The sequence below is a fragment of the Onychomys torridus genome, chromosome 1 (genome assembly GCF_903995425.1).
Source record: "Onychomys torridus chromosome 1, mOncTor1.1, whole genome shotgun sequence".
Classification (NCBI taxonomy): domain Eukaryota; kingdom Metazoa; phylum Chordata; class Mammalia; order Rodentia; family Cricetidae; genus Onychomys; species Onychomys torridus.
The window spans coordinates 178,880,208-178,893,967 of NC_050443.1; the positions used below are offsets into that span (position 1 = coordinate 178,880,208).

The window sequence follows — 13,760 nt, forward strand, 5'->3', positions numbered from 1 at the left end:
ATTTGGGTTAAAGGTTTGAACTGTGTAAAGTGTTATTTTTAATTCTAAACTTTTTTGTGTATTTCTCTTCATTTAATCAGAATGATTTATACATTTTTACAAGCAGGAAGCAAAAATTTAAACTAATAAGCATTTATTGGTGGCTAATTCCCAGTCCAAGAAATGTAAAGAGTAAATGAAGTTGAGATAAATTCCTTTACATTACAAAAAATTAAAAGGAAGCCTCACTTTATCCAAGCTGAGTTTCACCCCGACAGCTTGTGTGACTTAAGCCAGTTATTTAACTATTCTGTGCTTCACTCCTTCAACAATAAAACAGGATAAATACTAGCTACGATTTCTTGATGTGAATGATGACACATCTTAGATGTGTTACAATCATTCCCTTGTATGAAATCAGCCCCACAAGAATCACCAGTGTAGCACACTTCTGGAGAAGTAGCTACACGAGACATGTCAGCACTTCTTCAGGCAGGTATGTTTCATCCTCACATTTCCATTTTCCTTTCACTAATCTAAAAGCAGCTTTCCAGTAATTTCCACCCTCTATCAAACCTACAGTAGTCTAAATGTTATCAAGCGGATAATTCAACTGTCACTAAACTCTACGCTTTATGAAGGTGGTGGCAGTCTTTATTTCTGATCAGTATTGACTCTCAAGCACTGAAAAGAGCAAGGAGGATATAGTAACGCCCCCAAATTATCTATACATTGAGTGATGCACTGCAGCAGTTTCTGATCCACTGATGAACTGTGATGAATTACCAAAATTTGTTACAGCTTTTTCTTAGGACTTGCTTGGCAACACACTGTTATAGACACATCACTGCTAAAACCTACAACTCATAATGTAAGGGTCACTTAAAGCAGGTGTCATAGACTGCACATACTTTACAGAACTAGAGATCCTGCAGGGTGATGACCAGCTCACCATGCCTGCAGATCCACGGGGACATGTGCCTCACACAGTCGCTCTGTTGTCACCAACAGCTTAGACTGTCATCGGTCTATTAGTTTAACAGAACGTAACTAGTGAAGTCCAAGCTTCGCAAATCAAAAATTCATCCCAAATCAGCACTATTTCTGGATTATGTGGCTTGAGACTGTGATAGAAAACTAATGTCCAGAGACATTCAGTTCCCACTAAAGGGCTAGATTGATAGTTTCACAGTGAAGAACAAAATATAAAATGCTCAATTTGGTGAACACAAAATTAAGGAGGATAGAAAGAGAAGTTTAAAAATTGTTTTAAAAGAGACATGAGCCTTTCTACTCAAGCCTTCCAAGGCCCACATATGAAGAAGCCTCTAAATTTCCAAATTTCCATTTCCCCTTGCACTTCCATGTCAGTAAAAGAAAACTCATACATTAATTTATCAAAACAATGCATCCCCATAAAACTAGGTCACCAGATAGAGAGGGACTTTAAAAAACTCAAAACCACTGTCTTTAAAACACTATCCTCAAGAAGACTTGGGTGAGGAACAGACACCTGAGAAGTGGAGTCTGGGTCTGTCTGTGGTGCAGATGGCAGTTACTCCAAATTCACAGAGAAGACAGACCACCAGGCGCAGGACTCAACTCTAAGTCACACCCTTCTGCAACAACCCCTGCCTCTGCCCAACCGAGAGCTGCCAGGGCACTAAAGCCTGTGCCCCACAGAGCAGACCTGGGCTGTGAGCGCGCCCTTCAGGCCCGCGACGAGCACAGGAACAACTTCACCTGGTCCAGGAGACGCTGCAAAAGGCAGGGACCCAGCCGCTGCCCGCAGGGTGCAGCAACCGCACACAGGTGCGTCTGTCTGTCTACAGTGCCAGCAGGCCCGAGGATCAGAGGCACTGAGCAGCCAGGGGCACGGGCAGGGGCTCCCAGCCCCCACTGCTGTCTTCGGCAGCACAGGAAACGTCTTCTTCATGCTGTCCAGGGCGGGAGCGCACTGCGGCCCGGGCCGTGCCGGCCCAGCCCCGGCCTCCGCCCCCGGCGGCGCCTCCCTCCCCCTCCTCACCTGATCTTGTAACTGGGCAGGGTGTGCTTGCGCTTGATGATCTTCTTGAGCTGGTTGACGATGATGGAGGTGAGCTGCGGCAAGGGCCGCCCCTCGAACTGGGAGCGCACCTCGAAGTCAATCAGCGGGTCCTCCACGAAGGAGAAGAACCAGTGGGTGAAGGGCACGCGGGTGAGGACGAAGCGCAGCCGCCCCACCACGCGCGACAGCTTGACGAACAGGTAGGCGGACTTGCCGAACACCAGGTCCACGTCGATGGCCAGGTGGAAGCCGCCGTTGTACTCCACCTCCGCCTCGAAGGCCAGCTCCTCGGGGCAGGTGGCGGGCGGCGCGTCGCCGTCGGGGCCGTCGGGCTCGCCGGCGCCCGGGGCCGCCACGGGCCGCACCAGGCGGATGGTCTTGATGAAGGGCACCGTGTCGCCCAGGAACACGTCGCGCAGGCTCAGCCCCTCCAGCAGGCGGCCGGCCGTCTTGGTCTGCAGCAGCTCCTCGAACTCCACCTTGATCTTCTTGGTGACCCAGCGGCGGGCCAGCGCGGTGTCCCGCAGCTCCCGGAACAGGAACAGGATGGTGGCGTTGAGGAAGTAGCAGGTCTCCCGCGTCGGCGGGCCCGGGCTGTCGGGGGCCGGGGCCGGGGCCGGGCTGGCGCCGGCCTCGGAGGACGCGGCCGCGGGCTCCTCGCCGCCGCCGCCGCCGCCGCCATAGAGGTACTCCCTGAGGGACAGGCCCAGCACCGGCTTGAGGTAGCGGAAGCCGTCGCCCGCGCGGGCCGCCTCGTCCGCCCGCGGCTCGGGCTGTCTGCGGTAGAGCAGCAGGAACTGTGTGAGCAGCGTGAGGAACGAGCCCAGCACGGCCGACGCCAGGATCATGAGCAGCAGCCCCATCCCGCCGCCCCCGCCGCCCGCCGGCCTGCTCCCGCGCTCTCCGCGCCGCCCTCCTCACGCCGTCGCCCCCGCCGCCTCCATCTTGAGGACATCGGTCGGGGAGGAGCGGCTCCCCGCGCCCGTCCCGCGCGTCCGCAGCCCGGCGCTGCTGGTGCGGCGCCTCAGCCCGCCGCGGCCCCGCGCCTCCTCAGACGCTCCCCCGGGGGCGGCCCGAGCGGCGGCGACCGGCGGCGGCGGGCGAGGGCGGGAACGGCGCCTCCCCGCAGAGACGGCGCTGATTGGGCGGGCGCCGCGTAACGTCAGAGCGGGCGCGCCCCCGGCGGCGAGCGTCCGGGCGCTCGCGGACGCGGGTCCTCCCCGGCCTGTCCGGGCGCGCTTGCACCGCCCGCCCGCACGAGTGCCGCCACGGCAGAGTCCGCGCGTCGGTCATCTCAGGAGCGCGGGAGAGAACGGAGGGTGACCCGGAGAAGTGGAGAGCCGGGCGCGGACGGGGCCTGGCGCGGCCGTCCGTTATCCCGAGCCCATCCCCCGCGCTGGCCTTGGGCCCTGCCCGGTTACCGCTGCGGCGGCCGTCCCTCCTCCCGCAGCGTGTCGCCACCTCCCCTGCAGGGCAGCGCCGCAGAGAGCCCGAGCCGGCCGGAGGACTGACTGCTTCAGAGACCGCCAAGGCTGGTCCGCTCGGACCAGCGGCGACTCTGAGTCCGCAGAGGGTGGGCCCTGGGAAGGGACCCAGAAGAGCCGCGGGAAGAAAGGAACTTTCTCGCCTTAGGGGATAGTCGGCTTTAAATGAGAAGGACGTTTACAAGAGGTCTGAGAGGAGTAGGTGGTCTGAAACAATTTTCCTGCAGATTGGAAGATGCCTTAGTGACTCCCTTCCAACTGTTGTTCACGCCCCCCCCCCCCACTCACTGAGCCCATCCCTGAAGCAGTTTCTTTTCGCACCCACCCATTTCACAGATGACAACACTGACACAGTCTAAAGAAGTTGTTGGGGTCACATCGCAGAGCCCTGAGTCCTTGTTTCTACGTGGTACAATAACATGGCGAGTGCTGGAGTTGTTGGGGGGAAGAAACTGACCAGGTCCCTGATGCTCCAAAAAGGAGAATTGGAGATGCAGAGACAGGGGAAAGAGGTGCACAGGGTAGCACCAGGACCAAACCAATAGAGCTGGAAGTCTTTGTGTTCCCTGGCAACAATTTTCCTCTGGTGCTTTCCGACAACTCAACTGTTGTATCATACTCATACCCTTCCAGGTAGTGAACCTTTTAGTCCTAGGGTGGTCAGGTACTCCAGTACTAAAAGTCTCAAGGATTCAGGATGGCTCTGAGACATCAGTGCAGGTATCCTTTCTAGCCCTTGAACATATTTAGGCCAAGGATTGTCTTGACTGGGTGATTCTAGAATTAAAGCAGAGTTCTGGCCCAGCTGGGCCAGGCATAGAGCTTTGGAATCAATTTTGATCTCATCTTATTTGTGGCCAGATCTGAGACCAGAATGGCTTTTGAAATGGGAACACGTCTATAAGACAGATGTTTGCTGTCAACAACTTCTTTAGACTGTGTCAAACATCTGTCAGCAACCTAGCTGACATTTCCAGAAGTTTCAGACAACTTCCATTTTCATAGTCACCCCCTGCTTCTGCTTCCGGACTGCCTTCTCAGTTATAAATTAGTTCAACTCAAGTGAGAACTATAAGCCCTTTCTCAATCACCAGAAATCTTATACTACTGTGCCAAACATTACACTAAGGGGTGGGTGGGGAGTTCTTCACATTAATGAGAGATTAAAATTTCCAACAAGGAGGCTGGAGAGATGGCTCTATCACTAGAGTGCTTGTCATTCAAAACGCGAGCCTGAGTTTGGATCCCCAGCATCCACTTAAAAAGCAGGGTACAGCAGCACAGTCCTGTAAGCCCAGCACTTGGGAAGCAGACAGGAGGTTCCTGGGACTTACTGAGTCCTGAGCTCCAGGTTCAGTAAGAGACACTGATTCAAGAACTAACATGGAGTGTGAGGAAGATACCTGATGACAGTGTCTGGCCTCTACATACATACACATGCACAGAATCAAAGCTAAAAGACTCTGTGTTGATCTGTTGTGGCTCTCCCCTTACTAGCAAGGTTGGTGAGCCCCATGGAAATGAGTCTTCAATCTCACTCCATCTCTACATCTTCCTTACTCCCCAGGATGCCTCTCGGAATCCAGTATCTTCTCAGTCTATTAGTCATCCAATTCATCAGTAACTCTTGTCCTCAAAGGGCACACTCCAGTCTATTAAGGAGCTCAGCAAACCTCGAGGAAATAGGAAGAAAAATTCAGGGGAAAAAATAGCTAAACACTAATAACAGCAATACAAATGTGGTGGTTTGATTCTAAAATGACTGCTATAGGGTCATGTTTTGAACACTGAATTCCCAGATTTATGGACTATTATTTTGAAGGCTGGAGTTTTTAGGAGATTGGTTTGACTTGTGGAAGTATGTCACAGGAGTAGGACCCTGATTTCTGTCTCGTCTCTGTGCTTCCTACCAGCCGCCATAACAGCCACTTTGCATTCTCAGCCCTGCCCTCTCCACCATGATGGATGGTGGTCCTCTGAAACAGTGACCAAAATCAATCTTTCCTTCTTTGTCAGATGTTTTGCCATAGTGGCCATAAAAGTAACTAATGCAACAAAGCATTGATGTGTCAGGCAGAATGTTAAATGCTTTATTGTTTTAAAATATGTATTTTTAAGGTTATAAGTCAAAATGGTTTTACAGTCAAATGTATTTGATATTTAGTTGGTAGTACTCACAATAATCTGGGTGTGATATGCCTTTTATGAAACACTGCAGTATTTATAGACACTTGGTGCTTTTTAATGCTATTATTAGAATATGAATCCAGCAGCCCTCATCTTAATAATAATGCCAGTTTATAAATGTTCAGAAGTCTGAGGACCACCATCCTTGACTCTGAAAATCTGAGATTCTGAGTAGATATGGAGATGCACTAATGACCCACTGATGTGCTTCAGAGGACATCATTGAAATGAAGCTGCCCCACGGTGGCATAGAACTGGTGGGAATAGCCAACCAATGTGTGATTTGACTTGAGGTCCACTCCATGAGAAGGAACCCATACCCAACATTGTTTGAGTAACTAAGAATCAGAGACCAGATAGCCCAGAAACCTAGGGTAAAACCAAACACTACTAGTCTTAGAAAAAAAAGTGGCCAGGCAGTGGTGGTGCATGCCTTCAATCCCAACACTTGGGAGGCAGAGACAGGAGGATCTCTGTGAGTTTGAGTCCAGCCTGTTCTACAGACCTAGTTCCAGGACAGCTAGGGCTGTTACACAGAGAAACATTGTCTTGAAAAACATTAAAATAACTCCTAATGATATTTTGCTATACGCATAGATCAATCTCTTATCATTATCAGAGAAGCCTTCTCTGACAGCAGATGAGAGCAGATTTAGAAACCCACAGCCAGATATTACATGGAAAGAGAGAGTCTAAATGGGGTGTCTCCATCAAGCCCCCTCAGAGGTCAGGGAATCCCACTGAAGAGGAGGTGGCAAGAGTGTAAGAGCCAGAGGGGATGGAGGACACCAGGAGAACACGGCCCTCTGGATCAACTAAGCGAAGTGCATTTGAGCTCACAGGGACTAAAGCAGCAAGCACAGTACCTACACTGGTCAGCACCAGGTCCTCTGCATATATAATATAGTTTTCAGGTTAGTGTTTTTATGAGACTCCTTAATGTGAAAAAGAGTGGGTCTCTGACCTTTATGCTTGCTCTCTAGGTTCTTTCCTTCCTGTTGGGTTGCTGTGTCCAATCTTAATATGATGTTTTTTGCTTTATCTCACATTTTATTTTGTTGTGTTTGGTTATCTCTTAGAAGCCCATTCTTTTCTAATGAGAGACGGAAAGGGAGTGGATCCAGAGTGGAGGGGAAGTAGGGAGGAACTGGGAGGAGTAGAGGGAGGGCAAACTATAATCAAGATATAGTGTTTGAGAAAAGAATCTATTTTCAAGAAAATGAAGGAAGCTTTTTCAGTAGCTTTCCTGGGAAGTAACCATCTCAGAGATAAAGGCAATTAGAAGACAGATTTCCTATTAAGACCCACAACCTCACCAACAGATGGAGGCAGGGCCTTTTAATATCACTGTACTCTGAATCCTTTATATTGAACTCTAAATAGGAGAAATTCAAAGCTTATGAAATTTGGCAGTGGTGGTGGTTAGGTAGGGGGGCTGGGACCATATGAAAGCCAATTTAATAAAAATTATGTAAAATAATTCAAATCTTGTCAATTAGATTGATTAAGGAACACCTAGAGAATATTTCTATGGGTGTCTATGAGGACATTTGCAGAAATGATTTAGGTCTTGAGGACTCTGGCATCATCCCTCTATGGGTCCGTAATATCACGAGGAGGTAGGGCCTGGTTGGAGGAAGTAGGTCAGTAGGGGAGTGTCCTTGGAGATAGGTCCTGACCTCTTTCTAAATTATTCTTCTGGCCAGTCCATGGTGGTGCATGCCTTTAATCCCAGCACTGGGAGGCAGAGGCAGGTGGATCTCTGAGCTCAAGGCCAACCTGGTCTACAGAGTTCCAGGACAGCTGGAGCTGCACAGAGAAACTTTGTCTTGAACTCCTCCCCACAAATCTTCTAATTCCTGTTTGTTTGGGATATGAGCTTGCCTCTGATGTGCCATGCCTTCCCTGACATGATGTATTGATACCTCTGAAACCATAAGCTAAAATTAATCCTCCCTTTAAATTGCTCATATTTGATATTTGTCACAAACTTAGAAAAGTAATACAGTAGCAAAACTTAGGGCAAAGCAGAGAGTTTAGAATATCTGCTAAGAAATGATACATTGAAGCATTTTGTGAACTGTGAAGATAAAAACCTAACAGCTCTTTTTTGAGGATTCAGCATATACCTGTAATGAATGAGCAGAACAGAGTTCCTGCCCCCAGGGATGCCAGGCCCAGACAGACACAGACACACATAACTAATGATAACAGAGCCTCTGCTCTAGCAGAGGCATACTAGAGATACTGTGGGAGCAGAGCCTTCTAGTTCAGGGGCAGAGAACAGAAACTGCCTGGGGCTAACCACTGCTGTGTAATTCATGGTAATGGTACTGGAATATTTCCAGGAACTCCGCTGCATGATGTTCCTTTGAGTCTTGCACAGAACCCTCACCCGAGACGATTGTTTCTCATTTCCTTTACCCTTACCTTCTTATCTTGTCAAGATGTCTGCACTTAGTTCCTGTCTTCTGCCCCCATGGACCTAAATCTAGAGAGTCCTATGCCTGGTGCCCAGCGCGACCCTGTAGCTCAATCTTAAGTGTTGGGAGGGAATCCTTAGTTGGCTACACTAAATCAATCTTTGTGCCTCTGGCCTTGCCAGTGCAGAGTGAGGCAACTTCTCCCAACAGGGATGAAGAAAACAATGGGTTGTCCAGTGTGGTGTCACACATCTTTAATCCTAGCACTCAGGAGGAAGAGGCAGATGGATCTCTATGAGTTAGAGGCCAGCCTCTTCTACAAATCCAGTTCCAAGATAGCTAGACTCTATTACAAAGATAAAACCTGTCTCAAAAAAAAAAAATCAAAAGGAAAAAAAAAAAATGATGGACCATTCTAGTTTGATAGGAAACAGGACCCGAAATGGATTCTTTCTGGGGAATATGGGAGGCTTTGGGGGCAAATAGAATTCCTTTTAGTGCTTGGAGGAGTTTTCTCATCATAAAGAGTCAAAAACTCCCATGTTGAAAATCCAATGTAGTTTAAGGAAATTGGAACAGGATGCCTGGGGAAAGGTGAAATGAAGAAGGCTTGGGGCTGGCCAGTGGAAAATTAGACGAAGGCCAGGTAGGGAAGGGATGTGAGCTGAGCTAGGGAGGGGTGAAAATGTAGGCAGAGGTCCAGCTCTATTTTGCTGACTTTGTAGTGTTGAAAGTTTTGTTTTTTTAAGCAAGAGCATAACAATACATTTCCTTCCATCCCCACTGGCAAAATGTCAATGCCAGAGCAATCCAAACACCATTCCTACCTCCACTCTGCTTCTGTACACTGTGGTCCTTAGACGCGTTAGAGCCCTTACCACATCCTCCTCCTCCCATACTCTAGTCAGCATGTCTTTCCCATTTCCCACAAAGAGCCCTCAAGTCTTGACCAGTCTCTTGCCTCTCACCCTCTCTTGTTCCCCACCATGCTCAAGAGAGGACAAAGCCTTCCATTTCAGGGAAGAAAAAGATGCCCATTGGTTAGCCCAGCCCATGTTCTCTTCTTCCCCGGCAACAACTCACTGACAGAATCCTCTCTTCTGTGGCAACAATAATCACAAAAATATGGGATAGAGATGCTCAGTAAATAGAGTGCTTCCCTTGTGAGCATGAGGACTTGAATTCAAGCCCCAGATCCGAGGCCAAAAAAAAAAAAAAAAAAAAATGTTTTTGGCCATAGTGGTGCATGCCTGTAATTCCAGCACTGAGGAGATAGACATGGATCCATGGGACTCTCTAGACAAATAGCCTAGGCTACTTGGCCAGCTTCATTACACTAAAAGAGTTTATCTCAAAAAACAAAGTAGAGGGCCAATGAGTTGGCTCAGCAGGTGGACCTGAGGTCAGTCTCTGGAACTCACATGGTGGAAGGAGAGAATCAACTCTTACAAGTTGTTCCCTGACTTCTACAGTCCCACTGTGTCACCTATGTGTCTGCCCCCACCCAGCACAAAAGTGGAGGGCTCCTGAGGAATGATACCTGAGGTGTCCTCTGGTCTTTACATGTGTGTGCACATACCTGTACCTGCATATACAAGAACATGCCCATATACCCCACCCACCCCAGAATACAGCAGACAAAACAACAAAATAAAGCAAAACTATGCTCATGCGGCAGGTCCATCTCCTCTCCTTCCATACATACACCATTTCCTCCATTCTTACAAAATGCAACCAAACCCCCATGAACATCCTACCTTCAGCCCCCCAACTTCCTTCTTAGACTCTCTTACCTAGAGTGGAGCCTTTTAAAAAGACCAGTTAACTCTGATTGCAGCTTCCCTTCGTTCCTTCATCCGCAGTGGTCCTACTTCTGTCTGAACAATACCCCCATGTGCTGCCAGTTTTAATTATCAAACTGACACAACCCACAATCACTAGGCTGAAGAGTGTCTCAATGAGTGATTATCTAGACCAGATTGGCCCATGGGTATGTGTGCAGGATAGGGATGGAAAGGAGGTGTTCTTGATTGTTGGTATAAGAAGCCCCAGCTCATTGTTTGAAATCCATGCCCTGGTTTGGGACCTGGGCTGGATGACTGTATAGATTGAGCTAGCTGAGCAGCAACAAGTAAGGGTCTGTTTATTCTCTTAGCTTTTGACTGTGTGTGTGTGTGTGATGGGACTAGTTCCTGCTCTGGCTTGATTTCCTCAAAATGATGGATGGTGACTTGGAATTTTTAGCTAACTCTTCCCTTCCTCCCCTGAAATAGTTTTCTTCAGGGTGGTAACAGGATGAAACTAGAACACCCCACCTCCAGGAACCCATTCCTGGCGATTCCTTTGTAGCTATTTCCATCAGAGCTCTGAGGACCCTCTGACAATGTGGATCGTTTCCCTTTTCTTAAACTCTTTCCTTCCCTTGGCAAGACTGCAGAACACCAAGTAACATCGGACTTCAAACTTATTCCTCAGTTTGGTTATCAACAAAAGAAACTACCCCTTTAAAGTTGCTGACCATTTCTGTGGCTAGAGATAGCAACAGAAAACAGTCTTCCCTGAGGAGAGTCCTGGGTGTGATGTGCCCATCTTTCCAAGTGTGCTCTGGGCTTAGACAATTTCTGGGAGTAAAACCCTCAATAGTAAAACCAAAAAGTTCTGAGCAAACTGGGACAAGTTTGTCACCTTCAATTGGGGATTACTTTTATGGATGGAGACAAAAAGTGACTTGGTTCCCCTCACTGAGAACCACAGGACACTTCAAGGAGCAGTGGGGAACAGGATTGATTGTTTCCTCTCTCTCAGTGGAAAGAGTCTAACAAGAGAACTGAATTCTGTCTGCTTTGCCTTTAATTACTGCACTAGCTCAGTCCCAAACTTCGTATCTTTCGTTTGAGGCTGTGCACTTTTTCATTCCTCTTCAGAAACGGAAATTATCCTTGAGTTGCGAGACTTCTGGAGTCTACTTGATTGCCCCTTTCTAATTGGACACCTCTAATCAAATCCTCTTTAAATAGACAAGGGCTTAACTTGCTTTTGTATATTTCTTCAACTGTTCTCCAAGCAGGGTCACTTCTGTCCATGCCCTGAAGCCAGGCCAGTTTGGCCCATGACATCTTGCCCCTAAAGTCTTGCTGACTTTCCTAATTGTCTAATCACGTCCGACTTTCCTCTCATCCTTTCCTATTCTGTTGCCAAGCGAAAAAGTGTGCTTTTCATCCTGCTTGAAATGTTGCTCCCAGCCGACTCTGACTTGCGTGGCAGGTCAGGCAGAATTGACTGAGGCCACTTTCACACAAAGGAACACACCTAGTGGCCATTCCTAGCAGAATTGGTGGCAGGGTTTCTTTGCAGTTTTTGAGGGTTCTTACCTGGGATATTCTTCCAATAAAAGTGCATACCTGGCTCTTGGATATTTCTTGGGAAATTGGGGCACATTATTCCCTGTCCTCTTCAAGTACTCCTGTAGATTCCACTGTCATTAGGATAAGGCCGCATACCTGAAGTCCTTGACAGGCTTTCAACATCTGGCTTCTACTGCTTGGTCAGGGGTTTCCTAGGGTTTTTTTTTTTTTTTTTTTTTTTTTTCTGAAAGGGAAGCAGAAACTTTGGGCTTTGTGGGCCATCACATTTCCATGGCAACTATTCAATCTGGCTATTAAAGCAGGAAGCAGCAGTTCTTGGTAGTATGTAAAAAATCGGGTACGGCTATGTTATAAGAAAACTTTATTTACTAATACAGGCTGTGTGTTGGATGTGGCTAGTGAAAGGCCTGGACTCATATGCCCATACACACGTCCCGCTTTACTAGCCTTCTCTCAGAATCTTCAAGCTCCAAACTGCAGTCTCCAAGCTCAGCCTGACATGATCCCCCAACTTGTATACATTTAACTCTAATTGATCACCCAGAACACTGTTTCTATGCCATGTTCTCACCCAATCTTCCTTGACTTCTGCAACCCAGTCAAATTTCCCTAGAAAGCACATCCCAAGCAGTCTCTTCCTCTCCTTCACTGCACTCACCAGTTTTAGTTTTTGGTAACTTTGTATTGTTTGCTGTCTCCTTACTCAGTAGCAAGCTCCCTGGGTGCAGTGATACCTGCATAGTACTAGTTCAATTTGCTTTTGCAGGAAGGCAGAGAAGAAAGGAAAGGAGGAGGAGGGAGGAGAGGAGGGAGGGAAGACAGGGGGCATCAGTCCCTTTGCCTGTTAAAAAGACAGATGACCAAGTGTTCAGGAGCTGCAGCACAGTGGGATTTTTTTCCTGCCTGCCTGTTTCAGAGGTGAGGAGGAAATGAAGGATTGCACAAGCTATTCCTTAGTCTTCATTTTGAGTCACTTCAGGTTAGTACCTGGGCAGTGTTCTTGGGATGTGAGAGCAGATCTCTGGTCAAACTGTGGGGTAAGGACAAGGTGTAGGCATCACCTTACAACGTTTTTTCCCCAAACACCATGACCTCACCTGTCTCCTTTCATGGGTTGTGAATGGGTCCCCACTGAGGTGACCACTAAGGTCATCTTTCCCCAGGGCCCTTGCTCAAAGACAGTCAATTTCCCTGGGGTCAGATTCCAGATCTAAGACTTGATGGCTGCCCAACCTGGGACAAGTTACACAAATGCTCAAGGCTCGGTGTATTCATGTAAAATGGGCTGGTGACATTGGGCTCTTGGGAGGATTTTGGTTGTGAGCCTAGCCTTTAACGGCCGAGCCATCTCTCCAGCCCTCTTGGGAGGATTTGGTAACACAAAGACAGTGCTTCACACATGGCCTGGCATGTGTCAACTGTCAATAGGATGGTTACTGTCAGCTAATGTTTCCTAGGAACAGAACAATCGGATTGAGTAAAGCATTTGGCCTCATGTTTAGCATTTGTAGAGTTAGAGTGTTTTCCTCAGCCTGGTATATTTTATATTCCTGATAGTAATATAAATGAAACCATTAAGCTTTGTATAGGTATGTGTTTTTGTGCCTGTATGTGTGGATTATGTGTACATGTGTGTGGAGGCTAGAGGACAACTTCAGGCTTCATGCTTTTTTTTTTTTGACAGAATTTTTCATTAGCCTGGAACTTAGGTCAAACTAGAGCTGGCCAGTGAGACCTAGTGACTTATCTGTCTCAACCTTCCTGGTGCTGGGATTACAAACACGGGTCACATGCCTTTGTGTTATTGTGGGTTCTGGGGATTGAACTCAGGTCTTTGAGCTTGAAAGGTAAGCACTCTACAATGGTGTTACCTCCCCATCCCAACTATTAAATGTAAGAGGTACCTTCTCCCTTAACACCAATACAATATGACTTTGTAAAGGCAAATATTTTTAAATTAGAAGCTGTAGTGTTTAAACAACTAAAAGTCCGTAAATTCAGTAAAGACAATTGAATTTAAGTTTTACTGTGCATATGCATAAATGCCCAGGGATATTCAGGGTGCATGAAAAATATTTCATGAGTTATCCATTCCATAATATTTGTCATAGTAAAAAAATTACTAATTATGATCAAGTATATAAATAATTTATGTGTTTCTGACAGTAATGACTTGTAAGATTTAAAAAATGTAATTGATTCATAAGTATCAAATTTGAATATATTTCCATCAAAAAATGTGAAAGGAGTTTTAAATATGAAATTCTTACTATTA

The 13,760-nt window shown here is 47.4% G+C and overlaps 1 protein-coding gene across 1 annotated transcript in view; it reads right to left on the reverse strand.

The window, feature by feature from the left end:
• Pdzd8 (PDZ domain containing 8) overlaps positions 1-2,934 on the reverse strand; it is a 67,244-nt gene extending 64,310 nt beyond the window's left edge. The window contains exon 1 of the mRNA XM_036179371.1: positions 2,006-2,934. Within this exon, the coding sequence (XP_036035264.1) occupies positions 2,006-2,889 (884 nt within the window). The 5' untranslated portion in view covers positions 2,890-2,934. The remainder of the gene's footprint in view (positions 1-2,005) is intronic.
• Between the last annotated feature and the right edge of the window lie 10,826 nt (positions 2,935-13,760).